Genomic DNA, 16,384 nt, shown 5'->3' with positions numbered 1-16,384 from the left:
TTCAAAGGGGGTCAGAAGAAACCATTAGACACTGGACATTTTTTGTTGTTGGATGGTGCATTTCAAAATAGCAATATCTAACCTGTTTTTTTTTTAAATAATGGCAAGCATTTCATGAACAACGAGCACTTGAAATTGGTTTTCTAACTCCAAACAAGAGATAACATAGAACATTTTCATCTCTTAAAATGAAAAACTGGGAGCAAATTTAACTATGAGAGTGCAAGTGCTCCACTATAACATGAAGTATTATTATTGATAATAAAACACTAAAAATTGTTGAGTGCAGGGAGATCAAGGATCTCTACTAAAAGAGACTGTAGGACAAAAACAAAGGGAATCCCAGATGTGCTCCCATATAATTTGCTGGTTAGGTTATTAGCTCCATCTCCATTTTTTCACCTAAATATTTTAAAATAAATAACACTGTATAAGGGGAATGGTGAATAAGATGCACATGTGAGATGCGTATGACATAACAGATTCCTTCAACAATGGATATTTTATTGCTGCTGTATGAAAGGAATAAAACGATGGCCAGTAGCCCTTATATGTACAAAGTTTATATAAATTCTAGACATTAACTATGTTCTTCCATGTACCTATAACTGCCCTCCATATCACACTTGATAAACCCTTTCCATAGCTCCATAAATATTCAAGGTTGTTTTGATTAGTGCTTCACTGCACACCACAACTTTTGCTTTGTTTGCATTAAAAAGAGTGGAAGGCCTATGTAGATTTTTTTTTGAACCCCTTAATTATCAGTAGTAGTTCTTTAAATGCTGATTTCGTTGGTCCTGCTAGTGAAGGCAGGGGGCTGGACTCGATGACCTTTCAAGGTCCCTTCCAGTTCTAGGAGATAGGATATCTCCATTAATTAATTAATTTAATTAATAAGTTAAGCCTACATTTAAGAAATAATATAAGGTCTGACATCAGGTTAAATACTAGTAATACAATTTTGCTGGATTACCCACTTTTAATGATTTTCACTTGATAGTAAGAGAGAAGTGTTAATATATCTAGAATTCTCAGAATTAACATGCCTCTAGTACAAACAAATGCTTAAAAGCATCTAGACCAGGGGTTCTCAAACTGGGGGTTGGGACCCCTCAGGGGGTCGCAAGGTTATTACATGGGGGGTCGCGAGCTGTCAGCCCCAAACCCCGCTTTGCCTCCAGCATTTATAATGGTGTTAAATATATAAAAAAGTGTTTTTAATTTATAAGGGGGAGGGTCGCACTCAGAGGCTTGCTATGTGAAAGGTGTCACCAGTACTAAAGTTTGAGAACCACTGATCTAGATCCAAGTGTTACAGTCACTTTTGTGATCAAAATAAAAGGGAAAAGTGTACTTGCTCATTGTTTGCAGTTCTTCACGAAACAGAAAAAAAAATCAACACTGTACCTCAATTTTTACTTTGTTATCTCCAAAGCACAGGTGCTGAAGGTAGGCTGCTGCATTTGCTTGAACTGATGGGAACTGGTGCTGAAGCATGTGAATGACTTCAGGCAATTCTGGATCCCGCCATGCAAACTCCCTTCATTAGATAAACAAATTCAAGTGAAGGTGTTAGTTTATACATATGTTTTACTCCCTATAGTTACTGGAGAGTCTTAGCAGTTTTCTAAAGTATTTGCTGCCCTGTAGTATCAAAAGTAAAAGAGGAAACTAAATGTGTGAAAATGGTTCATTATTCCATTCCACCTTTCAGTTTTCCCATCAGTAGAGAAGCCTTTATATTCTTTATGCATCACAGCAAAAACATTATAAATGTCCATATTGCCTTCTTCAGTTAGATTGCTAATACAGAGTGTATAGCTAGAGTGAAATATATATACTTTAACTCTACTTACTGAATCACTGAAATCTACATAAACCTCCTTAGCTTTAAAAAGGGGGTGGGGTGAGGGAGAGGATGACCCATATGAAGATACCTAGTTCTTATAAATTTCATTCAGCGGAGGACAGGTGTAATTCATACAGAGAATATTTTTTTCTGAACATTTAACACATTTTTACTGTTTTATAGTCAATTATACTTGGACAAAAACAGGACTGATACGAGTGGCATTATCAACCATATCAAAATAAAGTACCACAAGGCTGTAACAGCTTGAATTGTCCAGGGACTGTGGACTTACAACTAGTTTTATTGTAACTGTTTCACCAAGTACACAGCTATTTTACGTAGCCAAAAACCTGGCAAGTCATTAGACACGACCATGAAATTTATAGCTTTAGGAACTGATCCAGTGACATTTGTTGGGCTATTTTCTCTTTCTAAAGAATTTTAAACAAAACAGTAGAGAGATCTTACTCTTCCTGAAAATCCAAACATGTGAAACAACTAAAGTTCCAAGAACAGAATGATAATGTTGTTCCAAAGTAATCCTTTCAAGCAGTTAAGACTCAGAATGTGACATATAATTCTATCCAGTTGGTTGACCTTCTAAATATCCTCTTTTAAAAGACACAAATTACGTAAGTTTGGGCTCAAATTTTATATTAAGAAAGATGTGAACAAAATCTAATAATAATACATATATTTTTAATTGTTATTTTATATTTCAAATTTCAATGGAAACAGTTGTTTGGATTAAAACATTTTCAGGCAGTAAAGGTTGCAGCAGTATGATAGTACATATGAACCAGCAGTTAAAACTCACTAACCACAAGGTAAAACTGTTTCATTGTGAAAGCAAATTATAATGCAGAAAGCAAAGAAATAGTTCTAGTGGTGAAAAGTAAATTAGATTTTTTAAAGGTCTGTTTTAATAATAAAAGGATTTATTATTAACAATGGTATGGAATTTTAGGAGTGCTTTTTTTGTGTGTAGGTTCTACACAAAAAAAGGAATACTGCACTTCTCCTGTTGGCTCAGCAGCAGTACTTAGCAAACAAACACTATTCCTAGAGCTACACTTATTCTTGCTGACATCATTAAGACAAGAGTACAAGTGAGCCAGTTAAATGGAATGAACTGTCTCCATTAGAAACACAAGAACTATATCAAGATTCCCCAAATGGAAAAAATGACTAAATTGATGGAAAATTTCATTTTCAAGATTTAGGGATGTGATTGGGTATACACCAGCCCCACACTGAGTCAACAAGGGTTAATGAGCTAGAGTGGGCCCACTCAGCCTTGACCTGCTATACCTGCACTTACTGTCAGATAATGACGGGCCAGTTAAAAAGGGAAGAGGACAGCCCAGTAGGTGCACTGACCAGGGAGAATAGATCTACCTTGTGCTCCCTGAGAAAAGGACCAGCCCAGAACCTCCACAGAGACTCCTGACTGCCAGAGCCCTCTGGAAGAAGATAGGCCTGGCACAGGACTATTGGTTTTGGCACTATTTGTTTGCTTTACTACAATAGGCTGTCTGTGCTGCCTCAGATAGCCCTGAGGGGCCTAATGAGACTGTTGCAGGGAAATCCTGTCCAGTCGGGGTGTTGGGAACTGCCTCAATCAACTCTGTGGACTTTTGCACCATACTTGAGTCTGCCCTGTAGTTTGTCCCTGAAGAACCGGCGGTCACACAGGAGCATTCCAAACAATGGAGTGTAAAATAAACCACGTTTATAGTCTCTCTTTAAAACAGGGTGTCTAAAACTTGTCAACCTCGCCATTGTAGTCTGACTATAACAGAGCAGATTTTTAGTTGTCCTCGTTTTTGAAATGGAGATACAGGCCCACGGATTCTACAGGTTCCAACTTAAGATGCTCCATTTTAAATGCATTTTATAGAAGAACCAAAAGTGTGAAAGGTGTTTTAAAGACAGAGAGGGAATCTGGTAGCTGCCTCAATTACCTCACAATCCAAGGGCCAGAATATAATTTCCAGAGGTCACTCCACCAGATTAAAGATAAAATAGAAACAAACTGTACTGTAAAGCTCTCTGGGCTTTATCTAGCCACATGTCTGATAACCTTTAAAATGAAACAAGTGGATATATGATGATAAAGATGTCATCCCTAGCTGCTGGAGTAACATGACTGTGCTGTTAATGTCTCTTTAAAATATCTTGAAGTCAGTTAGTGAATATTACAAAAAAAAAATTAAAAAATTGAGATCAGGCATTGGAGATAACAGACAAATCAGGTACATTTCTTGTTTTAATGATGAAACAAGGAAGATGGGACTGACTACACTCAAGACAGCTTTATCTGTACCTACACACCTTATTGTTCACAAATATAAAGTTGGGTAGGCTACAATTTTTTCAAAAGCATCGTTAACAGTGGGTGATAGTCTGTGAATAATGTCAGATATTGGACATAGAATAAATTTCCTTCAGTCCAGAGTCATAATAAGCAACTATTGTTGACTAAACTGCAAGAATAGAGTCAGGAAGAACCAGAGGAGTAATTCTGAAAAAAGTATATTTGTTAAAAATAAAGAGTTTAGCATAATTTTTAAAGATTTTCTTTAATATGGTTCTGAAACTCAGTCTGTGGGCTGCACTTTCAATAAGTGTGGTTGCTTCTACAATTTATATATATATTCTTATAAAATGTTTTAAAGGGAACATTTCAGATAATCAAACTAGTCATAATAGTTTAAAAACCATCAGACTATGAAATTATCATACTATAAATAACATATTAGAAAAACATGAAATTCTTGACTTAGAGAATCCGGAAGTTAATATTAGTTCTTTCTAACACATTAGTTCTTTCTAACTAGTTCTTCAATTGAATGCTTGTATTACTTTATATTTTATGGAATATTTATAATGCTGTTAAATTGCTAATAGTCAAGATACTATAGCATAGCAAATTTCAAGACATAAAACCTAACTTGTGCAATACTTTTTACCTTAAGAGGGCTATAACAGGGAAAGACAAGATCTGGATACGATAAGAGATGGGAATTTTATACAGCATAAGAATTCTTCTTATATTTCCCAAAGCATTTATTGCTCAATGTATTGTAGCTCAGACTCCATTTTATATTTTGACTATTACAGTATTACAAGGCCATGGAGAAAGATGGTAATTAGCTTCCTATGAATACTGGGTCTGCAACTTGTACAACAAATATACTAATGAGGCAATGAAAAAGATTTCTCACAGTTTCCCTCTTTTGTTCTAATATACAGATTAGAGAATAATGCATACCTCTTCTTTATTTTCACCAAAATGAGTCTATGGGCTTGTCTACTCTTTGAAATTTACCAATATAATTATTCTGGAATAGCTGTTTCAGTAAACTTCCAAGTGTAGACAAGCCCTTTGTCTTTCTGATACTTTTAAAGACCTGGTTCAGTCATCTTTAGTCTGATGAAACAGTACCTTACTTCTCAAATAGATCTTTTATATCAGTGATACTCAGACCTCAGTGGTTCAGGAGCCAAATTAGCAATCACCATTACCCAAAAGAGCCACAGTAGTGTGAATTCATTGTTTCATTTACTATTTTATAGCTATACCTCTATTTATATCTATATATTATTCTCACAGCAAAATGACTGAACAAGTATACTACAATTGGTTAATAACATAGTAAAAGCATCCTGATGGATTAATAATTAAATCACACAGTGTTTTAATATCATGTGCTGCAAAGAGCTGCAGCAGACACATCGAAGAGCCACTTGCACTCACAAGCGGCAGTCTGAGTACAACTGTCTAAATCAATATTTAGTATGTGGAGCAAGCTAATGGGCTACATGTTAAAAATGCACCAATGGCCAAATACCACAAACATGACTTGTTAAAGTTTGTAGCACTATTAAGCTGACCCAAAGAAGTGGTTTGAAAGTTCACTAACAGGGGCCAAATCCTGTTTGTTCTATCATGCAAGTAGCCCCATTACTGTCTACAGGACTATTTGAATAAGTAATACCGGAAAAACGGTCTCCATTTCCATTTTAAATGCATTTATTCTATGTTAATATGAAGCAACTGTTTTCTACCTTTGCAAAATGGTATACTTATTCCGAAGATTTCCAAGCAACTTTCCTTATAATGAAAGCTGTTCATAAATAGAATGATCTAGTATATTTAGATATTTACTTACTCATTTTCAAAACCTGGCAAACATGTGTGACAATTTAATAAAAAATACTCTATAAAACCAAATGAAACCTTTCAAATTCACAAAAGTTCCTCAAAGTATATGAAATTTCCTTTCGATATCCTAAAATAAACTTGGAAGAGAATTACAATAATTGTTAACACAAACGTAAGTAACAGTCAACTACTGTAGCAAAGTAAAAGCAATGCACTTACTGGTTAAACTTCTGAATAATTTTATAAATTGTTACTCATTAAACCTAAATTAATCACAATGATCTGTATAATACAGAACTAAAAAATGCACTACTAAGATTTTCAATTTAATCAAGGAACAATTTTAGAATCAGATAATTCTTGCAATGGTACATGATTCCTGAAAGCTCAGTTGGACTTGCCTAGGATCTTTCTGTATGCTGTCTATGGATGGAGATCTTGTTGTACCATCATCTGCTGGTGTTGCATGTTGTAGCCTGTTATAACTGGACTCTGACAGTCGGTACTGCATTGACCTGTAGGGTTCCGCATAGGCAGCTGTTGTGTTCAAGGGATAATTATTTCTTTGGTATGCAAGTGTGCTACGCTGACTGGATGACCTTTGCAGATTTCCAACACCTAGTGTAAAATCAATATTAAAATATGCTAGATATCTTTTATAGACATTTGTTATGAGACAATTATTGGTTTAAATAAAAAGCAAGCAAAATTAAAGTTGAAGTGAGACTGAAATACCCAGAGGTCTAAAAAGCTATCATTGAATAGTTCCCCAGCACCTCTCATATGAAAAATCCTTACAGAAAAAGTTCCAAGGACGATAATGGGCTGATTACACAAGTAAAGTTATTGTGGGATCAGGCCCAAGTTATTTCTAAATAAGATTGAGTGTTTCTGTATTTAATGTAGTAAGTACTATATGTGTCAAATATATTAGCAGTAAACCCGGAACTGAAGAGGAACCTGGTTACAAATAGAACAGTTTAAGAGGTGTTTAATAACATTCGATTGTATGCATCTATAGTACTGAAGAAAGAAAAATGGGAAATAAAACAAGAAGCTCTCCTGATGTTAATGCCTCTCCTTTCATAAAGTAGATGCAAGTTTGTCCTGCTTGCTTGGGCAAAATATTAATTGGGGATTGCATTGTATTTAAAGAGTCTTTCAAGGCACTAATCTCAAATGGTTCAGAAAAACACCACTCGTGTGTGAAATGAGGTATGAATATGAACCTTCTTGATTACAGTGTGTTCTTATGGTATTTTCTGCTCTTCTAAAAAAACATAAGGATATTAACTGAACTAGAACTTTATTTTTCAGTTTCCCAATTGAGCTAAAACTTTGACAAACTTTACCTGGTTCAGTTTTGCTTACATGAGTTTAGTTGTGGCAGGTGGGACAGGGAAACTGCAAAACTTGTGCCTCATTCATAGTACTCTGAATGCCTCAGCTGGTGCAAAATTATTAACAAGCAATTTAAAAGGTTTAAAAACATTATTATAGGTATTGTGAACTATCACTCTGGAGACTTAACAGTAAAACCTTCCTAATTCAGACTAATGATTGGGAGACCTATTGCAAACTACTAAATTGTGCAAATTAGTAAGTGAACAAAAGATCTAAAATCAGAATAATGCATCACAAACATACCATGCCTTTTCCTTTTATTTGAGAATTTCAGTTTAGCTGCAATTATTTATGATAGTACTTCATAGTATGTCATTGTATATTCTGTCATATAGCATATAAAAGTAATTAGATTTTAATATTGGATCTTACAATATAGCATTCCAGTATTAAATCTTTGAGAAGTTGGGTGAGACCACGTGTTTTATGGCGCAAGATGTGAATTAGTGCAGTGCAATTTAGCAGGGTTCTACTACATTGATAAAACAGTAAAAAGTGAGAGGAAGGATATGATAAATATGGGTCAACAGTGTAACACTGTTGCAAAAAAAGCCACCATCATTCTGGGATGTAGTAGCAGGAGTGTTGTAAGCAAGACACGAGAAGTAATTCTTCCACTCTACTCCATGTTGATAAGGCCTCAGCCAGAGTATTGTGTTCAGTTCTGGGCACCACATTTCAAGAGAGATGTGGACAAACTCGAGAAAGTCAGAGGAGAGCAACAAAAATGATTTAAGGGCTAGAAAACATGACCTATGAGGAAAGATTGGAAAAAATTGGGTTTGTTTAGTCTGGAGAAGAGAAGACTGAGTGGGGAATATAGTAACAGTTTTCACGTACATAAAACATTGTGACAAAGAGGAGGGTGAAAAATTGTTTTAATTAACCTCTGAGGATAGGACAAGAAGCAATGGGTTTAAAATTGCAGCAAGGAAGGTTTAGGATGGACATTAGGAAAAACTTCTTAACTGTCAGGGTAGTTAAGCACTGGAACAAATTGTTCAAGGAGGATGTGGAATCTCTGTCACTGGAGGTTTTAAAGAACAGGTTGGACAAACACCTGTCCGGAATGGTCTAGTTATTAAGTAGTCCTTGAGTACAAGGAACAGGACTAGATGATCTATTGAGGCCCCTTCCAGACCTACACTTCCTACACTTCTATGATTGGCTAGTGAGGGTTTAAACCAAGAAATACGCTATACCCAGCCCACGCCGCTTTCCGCAACTCCCATTGGCTGGGAACGGTGAACCGCGGCCACTGGGAGCTGCGAGTGGCCGTACCTGCGGACGCTCAGGTAAACAACGTGTCTCCTGGCCCTCCAGGGGCTTACCGTGAACAAGCCGCGAACCAAGTTTGGGAACCCTTGGTCTAGCTCAAAACTGACTTATCAGCATATAGTCTTGAGCAGTGTTTTTCAACCACTGTTCCGCGGCACACGCCTGGTGTGCCGTGGGAAAAAAATATTAAACCATGCTTGAATGTCGGAACTGGTTACTAAAATTTTTGAATCCCACCACTGATGTTAAGGACTATAAATAGCTCAGAATATCAGCTTTGTGTTCAGCCAAACAGGCCCAGGTTGCGCACTGAATAAAGTATTTTATAATTTTTCATATTTCTGTTTACTTACTATTTCATAATAAAGTAATTATAAAATACTTTCTTTGTGTTTATTTGATTCCTATTCAAGAGAATTACTTTATATATAGTCAATATAGGCACAGAGTTAAATTTTTTAACATTTTCTAATGGTGGTGTGCCTCGTGATTTTTTTCATGAAACAAGTGTGCCTTTGCCCAAAAAAAGGTTGAAAAACACTGGTCTTGAATACTTGCTATAGACATCACAAAAGAATAAAGAGCATTTTAAACTAATCTGTTTCTTACTCCTATCTGCCATTATTGTGCAAGGCTTTCAGATTTAGGTCTCTTCCTCTTCACTGATTTATGGCTTCTAATCTATTATTTTAAATTAGCAACACATATCTATCATCATGCATATTGATAGTGTGGCAACAAATTATATTCTCTCAAGTAGAAAACTAATATGTAAATCAAGAAAGATTTTTGGGGCAAATCATCTAAATTTGGGGAACGCTGAAAAACCTCAATTCTATACCTACCTGACCCAGTTCGATATAGTGCTGTCTGGGACCCTTGGTGTAGCTCAACTGCTCCATGATTTGGACTGCGGTATACAGGACTGTAATAGGTTCTCCCTTCATATATGGGGGTGATGTGTAGGTCAGGAGATACAGCTGAACGTAATTCTTGCCCAAGCTGACTGTTCTGACTAGCATACGAACTCCTCAAGCCTAGAAGCAAGAAAAAGGTAAATATGTATGGTATGCAATTTGTGGCAATTTAAGTCAATTTAAGTCAGCTGGAATTCAGAGGCTTTGTAGGAGTTCTGCCTAAACTTTGTAGAGTTGTTAGAAGTAAAGCACTGCAGTGAAATCAGTATGGACTACTTTTAATAAGCAGCAGTTTGGGTATGTCCAAACATAATGGTCATATTTCTGCTCCACCTTCATCAGAAAATCATCCCCATTAAGCAAGTGAATTGTGATGGTCCCTTAGCAATTTTACTGTTAGTCTTTTAATTAGCCAAAGTGATTATATGTGCTCCACAGTAAAAATTATTGCTTGCTTTTAAGTTTTGTGAAACTATTGTGAGATTTTTTAAAAAGTAACTAAGGAAATATGAAGTGCTCAGATTTTGCATGTACTTTTCAGGAAGATGATGATGATGACATTTTACCGTAACTTCTATTTTTAACATTTTTTAACGTGGGTTTTTATGTAATTTAGACAAGCAGATAATTCAAATTGTTCCTGAAACTTTAACATTTATTCTGAAAATTTCAAATGTTATTTGTAACTTTGCCTATTCAGATCATGGAAACATTTCAAAACAAGAAAGAATAGAAATTTGTTTCATATTCCTATTTGATTTTCACTTGTTACTAAACAAATGGTTTAGTTGTAATATTCTAAGGTTCTTAAATGTTTTGTATCAAAAACTTCAAAACAGTTCAAGATCATTATTTCTGGATTTGATGACTGCTCAGCAGAAAGCAACAGACTGTTAAACACCATTACCTAACGTTTCTCTCTTTTTGATGACAAATGTAGCAGTTCCATTCCAAGATATCCCCTCAATCTATACTGTGCTGCCAAGCTGATTACAAGATTCTGCAAAAACTACTCACAAATGAACTATTAATTTCACCTCCTGCTACCGCTGAAGTCAATGGATGGCAATAGTCTCATTGGCTTCAAGGAGAGCAGGATCATGCCACCTGCAAATTATTACACTTTACCGCCAAGCAGTAACAAATATAGTTTGAGTCAAATGTTTAATGGCAATTTCATTACAAAAAAAGAGAAACATTTATAGGAACATTGTATTTTCTAAATTTAAAGGTCTTAGCCTCATTTTGTGTTCTCCTTCCAATATTTGAAGGGCTAACTGGAAAAGTAACCAATTATAAGAAAGTATTTTCTTGGTATTTATTTAAATCATTACGGATTCATAGAATATTCAGTTAATGAGGTCCTCCCAAGTGCTCTTAATTCACAGATTCCGAGGCTAGAAGGGACCAAGGATCACCTAGTCTGACCTCCTAGATGACACAGACCATCGAGCTTCCCCACGATAATTCCAAGAGCATATCTCTTAGAAAAACATCCAATCTTGGATTTAAAAATTGTCAGTGAGGGCAAATCCATCATGGCCCTTCGTAAATTGTTTCAATGGTTAACTATCCTCATTGTTAAAATTTTATGCCCATTTCCAGTCTGAATTTATCTTTCTTCAAATTTCAGCCATTGGATTGTGGTATAACTTTCTTTCTGCTAGACTGAAGAGCCCATTGTCAAATACTTGTTCCCCATGTAGGTACAGACTGATCAAGTCACCCTCCCTTAACATTATCTCTTTTCATTCATCTGATTATCCACCATGAACCCCAATCTTTCTCAAAGTCACAGGATGGGTGATTCTATCCCGGGAAGCAGTAAGTATGGTCTATGTTCTTTGTTTCTAGATGTACGTGTTCACATTTATTTGTATTAAAAATGTATATTGTTTGCCTATCTCAGTATATTTAAATATGTATTATAAGGAATAATTACTGTTAATAAAATAGATGGTAGTGATATATTAATAGTCTGCTACAATAAATGCAGACACTTAGAAAGAGAAGCTAATCACTAACGCAAAGAAGACAAGTGCATTTCAAAGTAAAGTATTTTTTCAGAATATAAACATCTTCTAATGTCCTTAGCTATAATATACCAAAGGATTACACCACAAATAAAATGGAATTAAATAAAATAGAAGATCCATCCAGCTAATTAATGATGTTAGTTTTGAAAATGACTAATCCCATGGCAGTTCATATTGCCATAATTGTAAACATGCATTCTGACAGATTTGTTCAATCCTTCAACTAACTAGAAAAGGCCAGTTAATAAGGGTATGTTTAAAAGTCTACTGTAACTTTATTGAGAAGATAATTTATTTACTTTATTTTTAACAATACATTCAGTCATTTGGTAGTTTGACTAGCTGATAAGATATATATGGCCAGATCTGCACATTTTCTAAGAACAAGATTTTGCCCTGGTACCACTATGCAAGCTTCCCCCTTATCTCCTGTAAATCCTGTCCTCCAAACCAGAGATTCTGTTAAAGCTCAGCAATGCTGTATCTATAATTCTAGCTAACCTAATACCCAACCCCTCTCTCTGTCTCCTAGGCCCTATTTTCTTTCTGGACTGCTAACCTTCCTTCCTTTCCCTATGGTAAAAGTGTATTCAAATATACCCTGGTATCTCCATCTTTTAAATATAAAGATCCTAACCTTGACTCTGCCTGTTCTTCCAACAACTATCCTGTCTTCACTTATTCTCCTTTAGCTTCAAACTCATTGAGTAGACTGTGTTTACAACTTATGTATTACCTCTCTCACCTCAGACTCTGTATTTTACCCATTCCAATTTGGCTTCAGCCCATTCCAATCTCTTGAAAGCGCTCTCAAAATTTGAAATGACCTCTTTATGGCTAATTCTTGAGGCTTATATTCCATGCTCAAACTTTCTGCTGCCATTGATACCAGACACACACTCCTCTGTTAGCTTCTGCGACTTGTCCTCCCTCCCTTGGTTCTCTTCCTCTCATTCTGGCCACTCTTTCAGCATCTTTCAATTACATTATCTTGTTTCCATTCTCTCTCTCTCTCTCTCTCTCTCTCTCTCTCTATTGGAGCTCTCTCAAGTTTCCTTCCATTCTTGGCTCTCTCCTCTTCTCTTTTCATCCCTAGTCTTTGGGTGACTTCATTAGTTCCATGGACTTAACTATATTCTTTAAGAGGATTACCCTCAAATATACTTTTTCTTTGAATACCTATCTCCTGTGGTTCAACATGCATCAGTTTCTCAGACTAACTTTGCACCCTTAACTCTTCTTTCCCTGATTTGTTAATTTTGATTCTCCCCCCCAACCTCAGAGTTGCACTAATGCTAGATTTCACTCCCACAGGATTATAAACACAATTGATCCAAAATCCCTCCCTAAATACAAATAATTACACAAACACAAACTACAGAATTAATCAGAGTCATACAATAATAGTTAGTAAATAAGAAAGTGAAAATATAGGTACTGCAACTAGTCATACAGAAATATGATCAGCTTTGTTCACAAAATCAGGTGGGGTTCAGGAGAAACAGTGAAAGGTTCCAGTCCACAGAAAGTTCATAGTCCAGAGAAAGCAGTGTTTTATTCACACTTCAAACAGCTTTTTTCCAATCCATTTTATAAAATTCAGATGGAATTGCAATCATGCCTCCTGTACATAGATCATAATTCTAGGCATTGTGTTTTAATAACTATTAATTATAGTTACACAAAAAGTTAATATTTGGACTCAGATGAGTAGATAAAATGAGGGACATTATTACACAACTCCAAATCATGATTATTGGAGAAAGAAGTGATATTATACCTTAACTTGTATTTTAATACCTTTCTCAAAAAAATCTCAAACCTGCCCTACTATGATGTCTGAGAAGAAACTCTCTGGTCACCATCAGGGCTTCTAGGGACATTAAAACTTGTGCAGAAAAAATTATCTAGATGGTGGGGACAGAAAGCTTAAGTGACTCATCCAAAGTAAATCAGGAAGCTAGTCTCAGAACTAGGATTAAAATTCAGGTTTCCCAACTTCTAAACCTACAGTTAGGTCCACTAGATCACTATGTCACCTCCCAGGCAAGTCATTTAACCATTCTGCATTTCAGTTTCCTCAGGACAACTGCATGTACCACACACTGACCCTTTTCTGAGACCACAAACCCAGAGGAAAGAGGAGCTGATCAGCCATTCTACTATCTCCTCTCTCAGCTTTTACAGCAGTGTGCATTTTTTTGAATTGTGCTAGAGGCTGCTGCAGTACTAACCTTTTTCTCCCCTGTCCAAATTTCCTCCCCTAGAGTGGGTCCAGTAGGTGGATATAGTGTCAGTGGTCAGAAAACTGATCACATATAAATTTGAGTCTAAGGTTTCAGGCGTTTTTGCTTTATTCCCCCTGAAAAAACACGAGAACTAATTTATATTGGGAAAAGTGTATTTCCTCATCTTTTCATAACTGCTGAAAGGAGTTTATTCAAACTTTTAAAAATAATTTAACTTTGGACAGAGACAAAGCATAGAATATTTCAGTTTCAAATACAAATGCTTTGGAAAGCTTTTAGTGGAGGTTATAAGAGAAACTGTTCTGCATCCTAGACTATAGCTGTTGCTACTTGCTGCTCTCAAACGAAAAAAAAAAAAAAAATTAAAACTTTAACAAATCTGTCTAATGTTTTGATTTGTCAGTTACTCAAATGAGTCCTTTTTCCTAAGGGCTGTGCACGGCCATGGATCAATGTGTTTAAGGTGGTAAAACTGCTCACAGTACAAAGCTAAAACATTAATATTTGTACAGTACTTTGAAAAATGTAAAGTACAAGATAAATGCTAAGTATTATTACTATAAAGGATTACTATCACACTATAGGTTATCCAAATCCACTAAACTGTATTAATTTTGACTGCAAAATTTTCCAGGTCTACATGCTAAATACTGATTTTTGCCTTATCAGTTGGCAGGTTATTATTAATCCTATGAAAAGGAAGGGGATGGAAAGGGGAAGCAGGTAGCCAATTCCTGCGGTGGCAGGGGGAACAGATTGGGGACTGCCTGGTCTATCAGTGATAAAGAAAAAAATTAAACAAGCACTTTAATCTGCATTCACAGTGAAATAACATGATTTTCACTGCATGATCACACATGTGGCTCTTTTAGATGAAAATTAAGAGACAAGAAAGGGTAATACACAAGTACAACTTCAAGGTCTAAAGTAACTAACCTAACAAGTGGGAATTCTGCACCATTGTGCATGCCCAGAATTCATGTCCCCTGAAGATTTCTTTGCTTCCCTGCAGAAAAATTACTTTCTGACAGGGAAGAAAAGGGAAGCTGCAAGAGCAGTCACACACCACTCCCTTGCTGCGCAGGTACGTCATTTCAGGCACCTGGAGCAGCCAGCAGAGAGCTAAATCACCCCAGGGCTGAGGACACCCCAACCAGCGGCTCCTACCTTGAGATGGGATCAGCTGCTAGTCCCAGCTGGGCTGGAGGCAGGAGAGGACGGGACTTCCTCTTCCCTTGCAAGGAGTGGCTGGGGCCATGTCAGACCCACCCCCAGAAATCTCCCCCAGCTGCAGGAAGCTCAGCATCCTCCCCTGCTTCCTGCCCGCATCGCTCCTCAGCTGCAAGGGAGAGGTCACTGTATGGGGAGCTGCTCCCCCATCTGCCCAACCTCCATGCATCTGGATCTCTCATACCCAGACCCCCTACCAAGCCTGACCCTCACCCAGAACCCCCCTAGTCCGCCATGCCCAACCCCCATCCCATTGAACCTCAACCCCTGCATCTGGAGTCTCCCTGCACACAGACCCCTGCCTCTGGACCCCCACCCCTGCATCCAGACCACCCCCCATTGAACTCCCTGCACTCAAACCCCCACCCTGACAAGCCTGAGCCCCCATATCCAGGCCCCGCATCCAGACCCCCAACTAGCTGCATTAGACCCCCACTCCACCAGCTCCCAGCCCCCCTGCTGAGTCCCCCACACCCAGACCCCTCCACTGAGCCCCAACCACTTTCACTTGGAAGCCCCTGCAGAGTCCCATTTCCCCTGCACATGGAACCTCTCCAACGAACCTCTGTGCATCCAGGTCCTCCCACACCTAGACTCCACACTGAACTACCTGCATCAGGACTGTCCCACACAGAATCCTCTCAACTCACACCTGGATCCCCCCCACACAAAGTCCCTCCACAATTGGATCCTGCCCGGTTGAGCCTGCCTGCCCCACATCTGGGGCAGGACCCCAGGGTGTTTCTGGGGCAGGCCCAGGCCTTGTGCTGTGTCAGGGTTGGTTGCAGCCTCACTACTGAGTCCATGTCCTGGGGTGGGGAGGCTGGAGGGTGATCTCTCATCTTCGTACAGCCAGTGGCCTGTGTTCCTCATTGCCATGCTAGAGCCTCTGCATTTATTTATTGAGAAATAAAACTTGCAGAATTTTGCATAAATTTTAAAATATTGTGTGCAGAATTTTAATTTTTTGGCACAGAATTTTTAATTTTTTGGTGCAGAATGCCCTCAGGAGTAACCTTCTCAAATAAACAGGTTCTACTTTTCAAGGCTGTATATGAACTATGTCTACACATATAATAGCTGCTCCATTTGCCTACACCATCACCGTAATGCTAATACTTAATTTGTTGTGAAGTGCTTTGAGATTCATGAGCTAATTTAAATGACTTTAAAACAAAGTTAGGTTTAATGTAAGATTACCTGCACCACTTGTAACTTTGTTTATAAGCTCTATATGTATTTAGATA

The 16,384-nt window shown here is 37.3% G+C and overlaps 1 protein-coding gene across 4 annotated transcripts in view; it reads right to left on the bottom strand.

Annotated features, from left to right (window-relative positions):
- PKP4 (plakophilin 4) overlaps positions 1–16,384 on the bottom strand; it is a 193,910-nt gene that overhangs the window by 65,731 nt on the left and 111,795 nt on the right. For all 4 annotated transcript variants that reach the window (XM_065413829.1, XM_065413827.1, XM_065413828.1 and 1 more), the window contains 3 exons: positions 9,551–9,742; positions 6,421–6,641; positions 1,411–1,539 (listed from right to left, as the gene is read on the bottom strand). In XM_065413829.1, coding sequence (XP_065269901.1) covers positions 1,411–1,539; positions 6,421–6,641; positions 9,551–9,742 — 542 coding nt within the window. The remainder of the gene's footprint in view (positions 1–1,410; positions 1,540–6,420; positions 6,642–9,550; positions 9,743–16,384) is intronic.

Source organism: Emys orbicularis, chromosome 11 (genome assembly GCF_028017835.1).
Source record: "Emys orbicularis isolate rEmyOrb1 chromosome 11, rEmyOrb1.hap1, whole genome shotgun sequence".
Taxonomy (NCBI): domain Eukaryota; kingdom Metazoa; phylum Chordata; order Testudines; family Emydidae; genus Emys; species Emys orbicularis.
The sequence above is the reverse complement of the archived record's forward strand: the minus strand, read 5'-3'. Positions and strand labels throughout refer to the sequence as shown.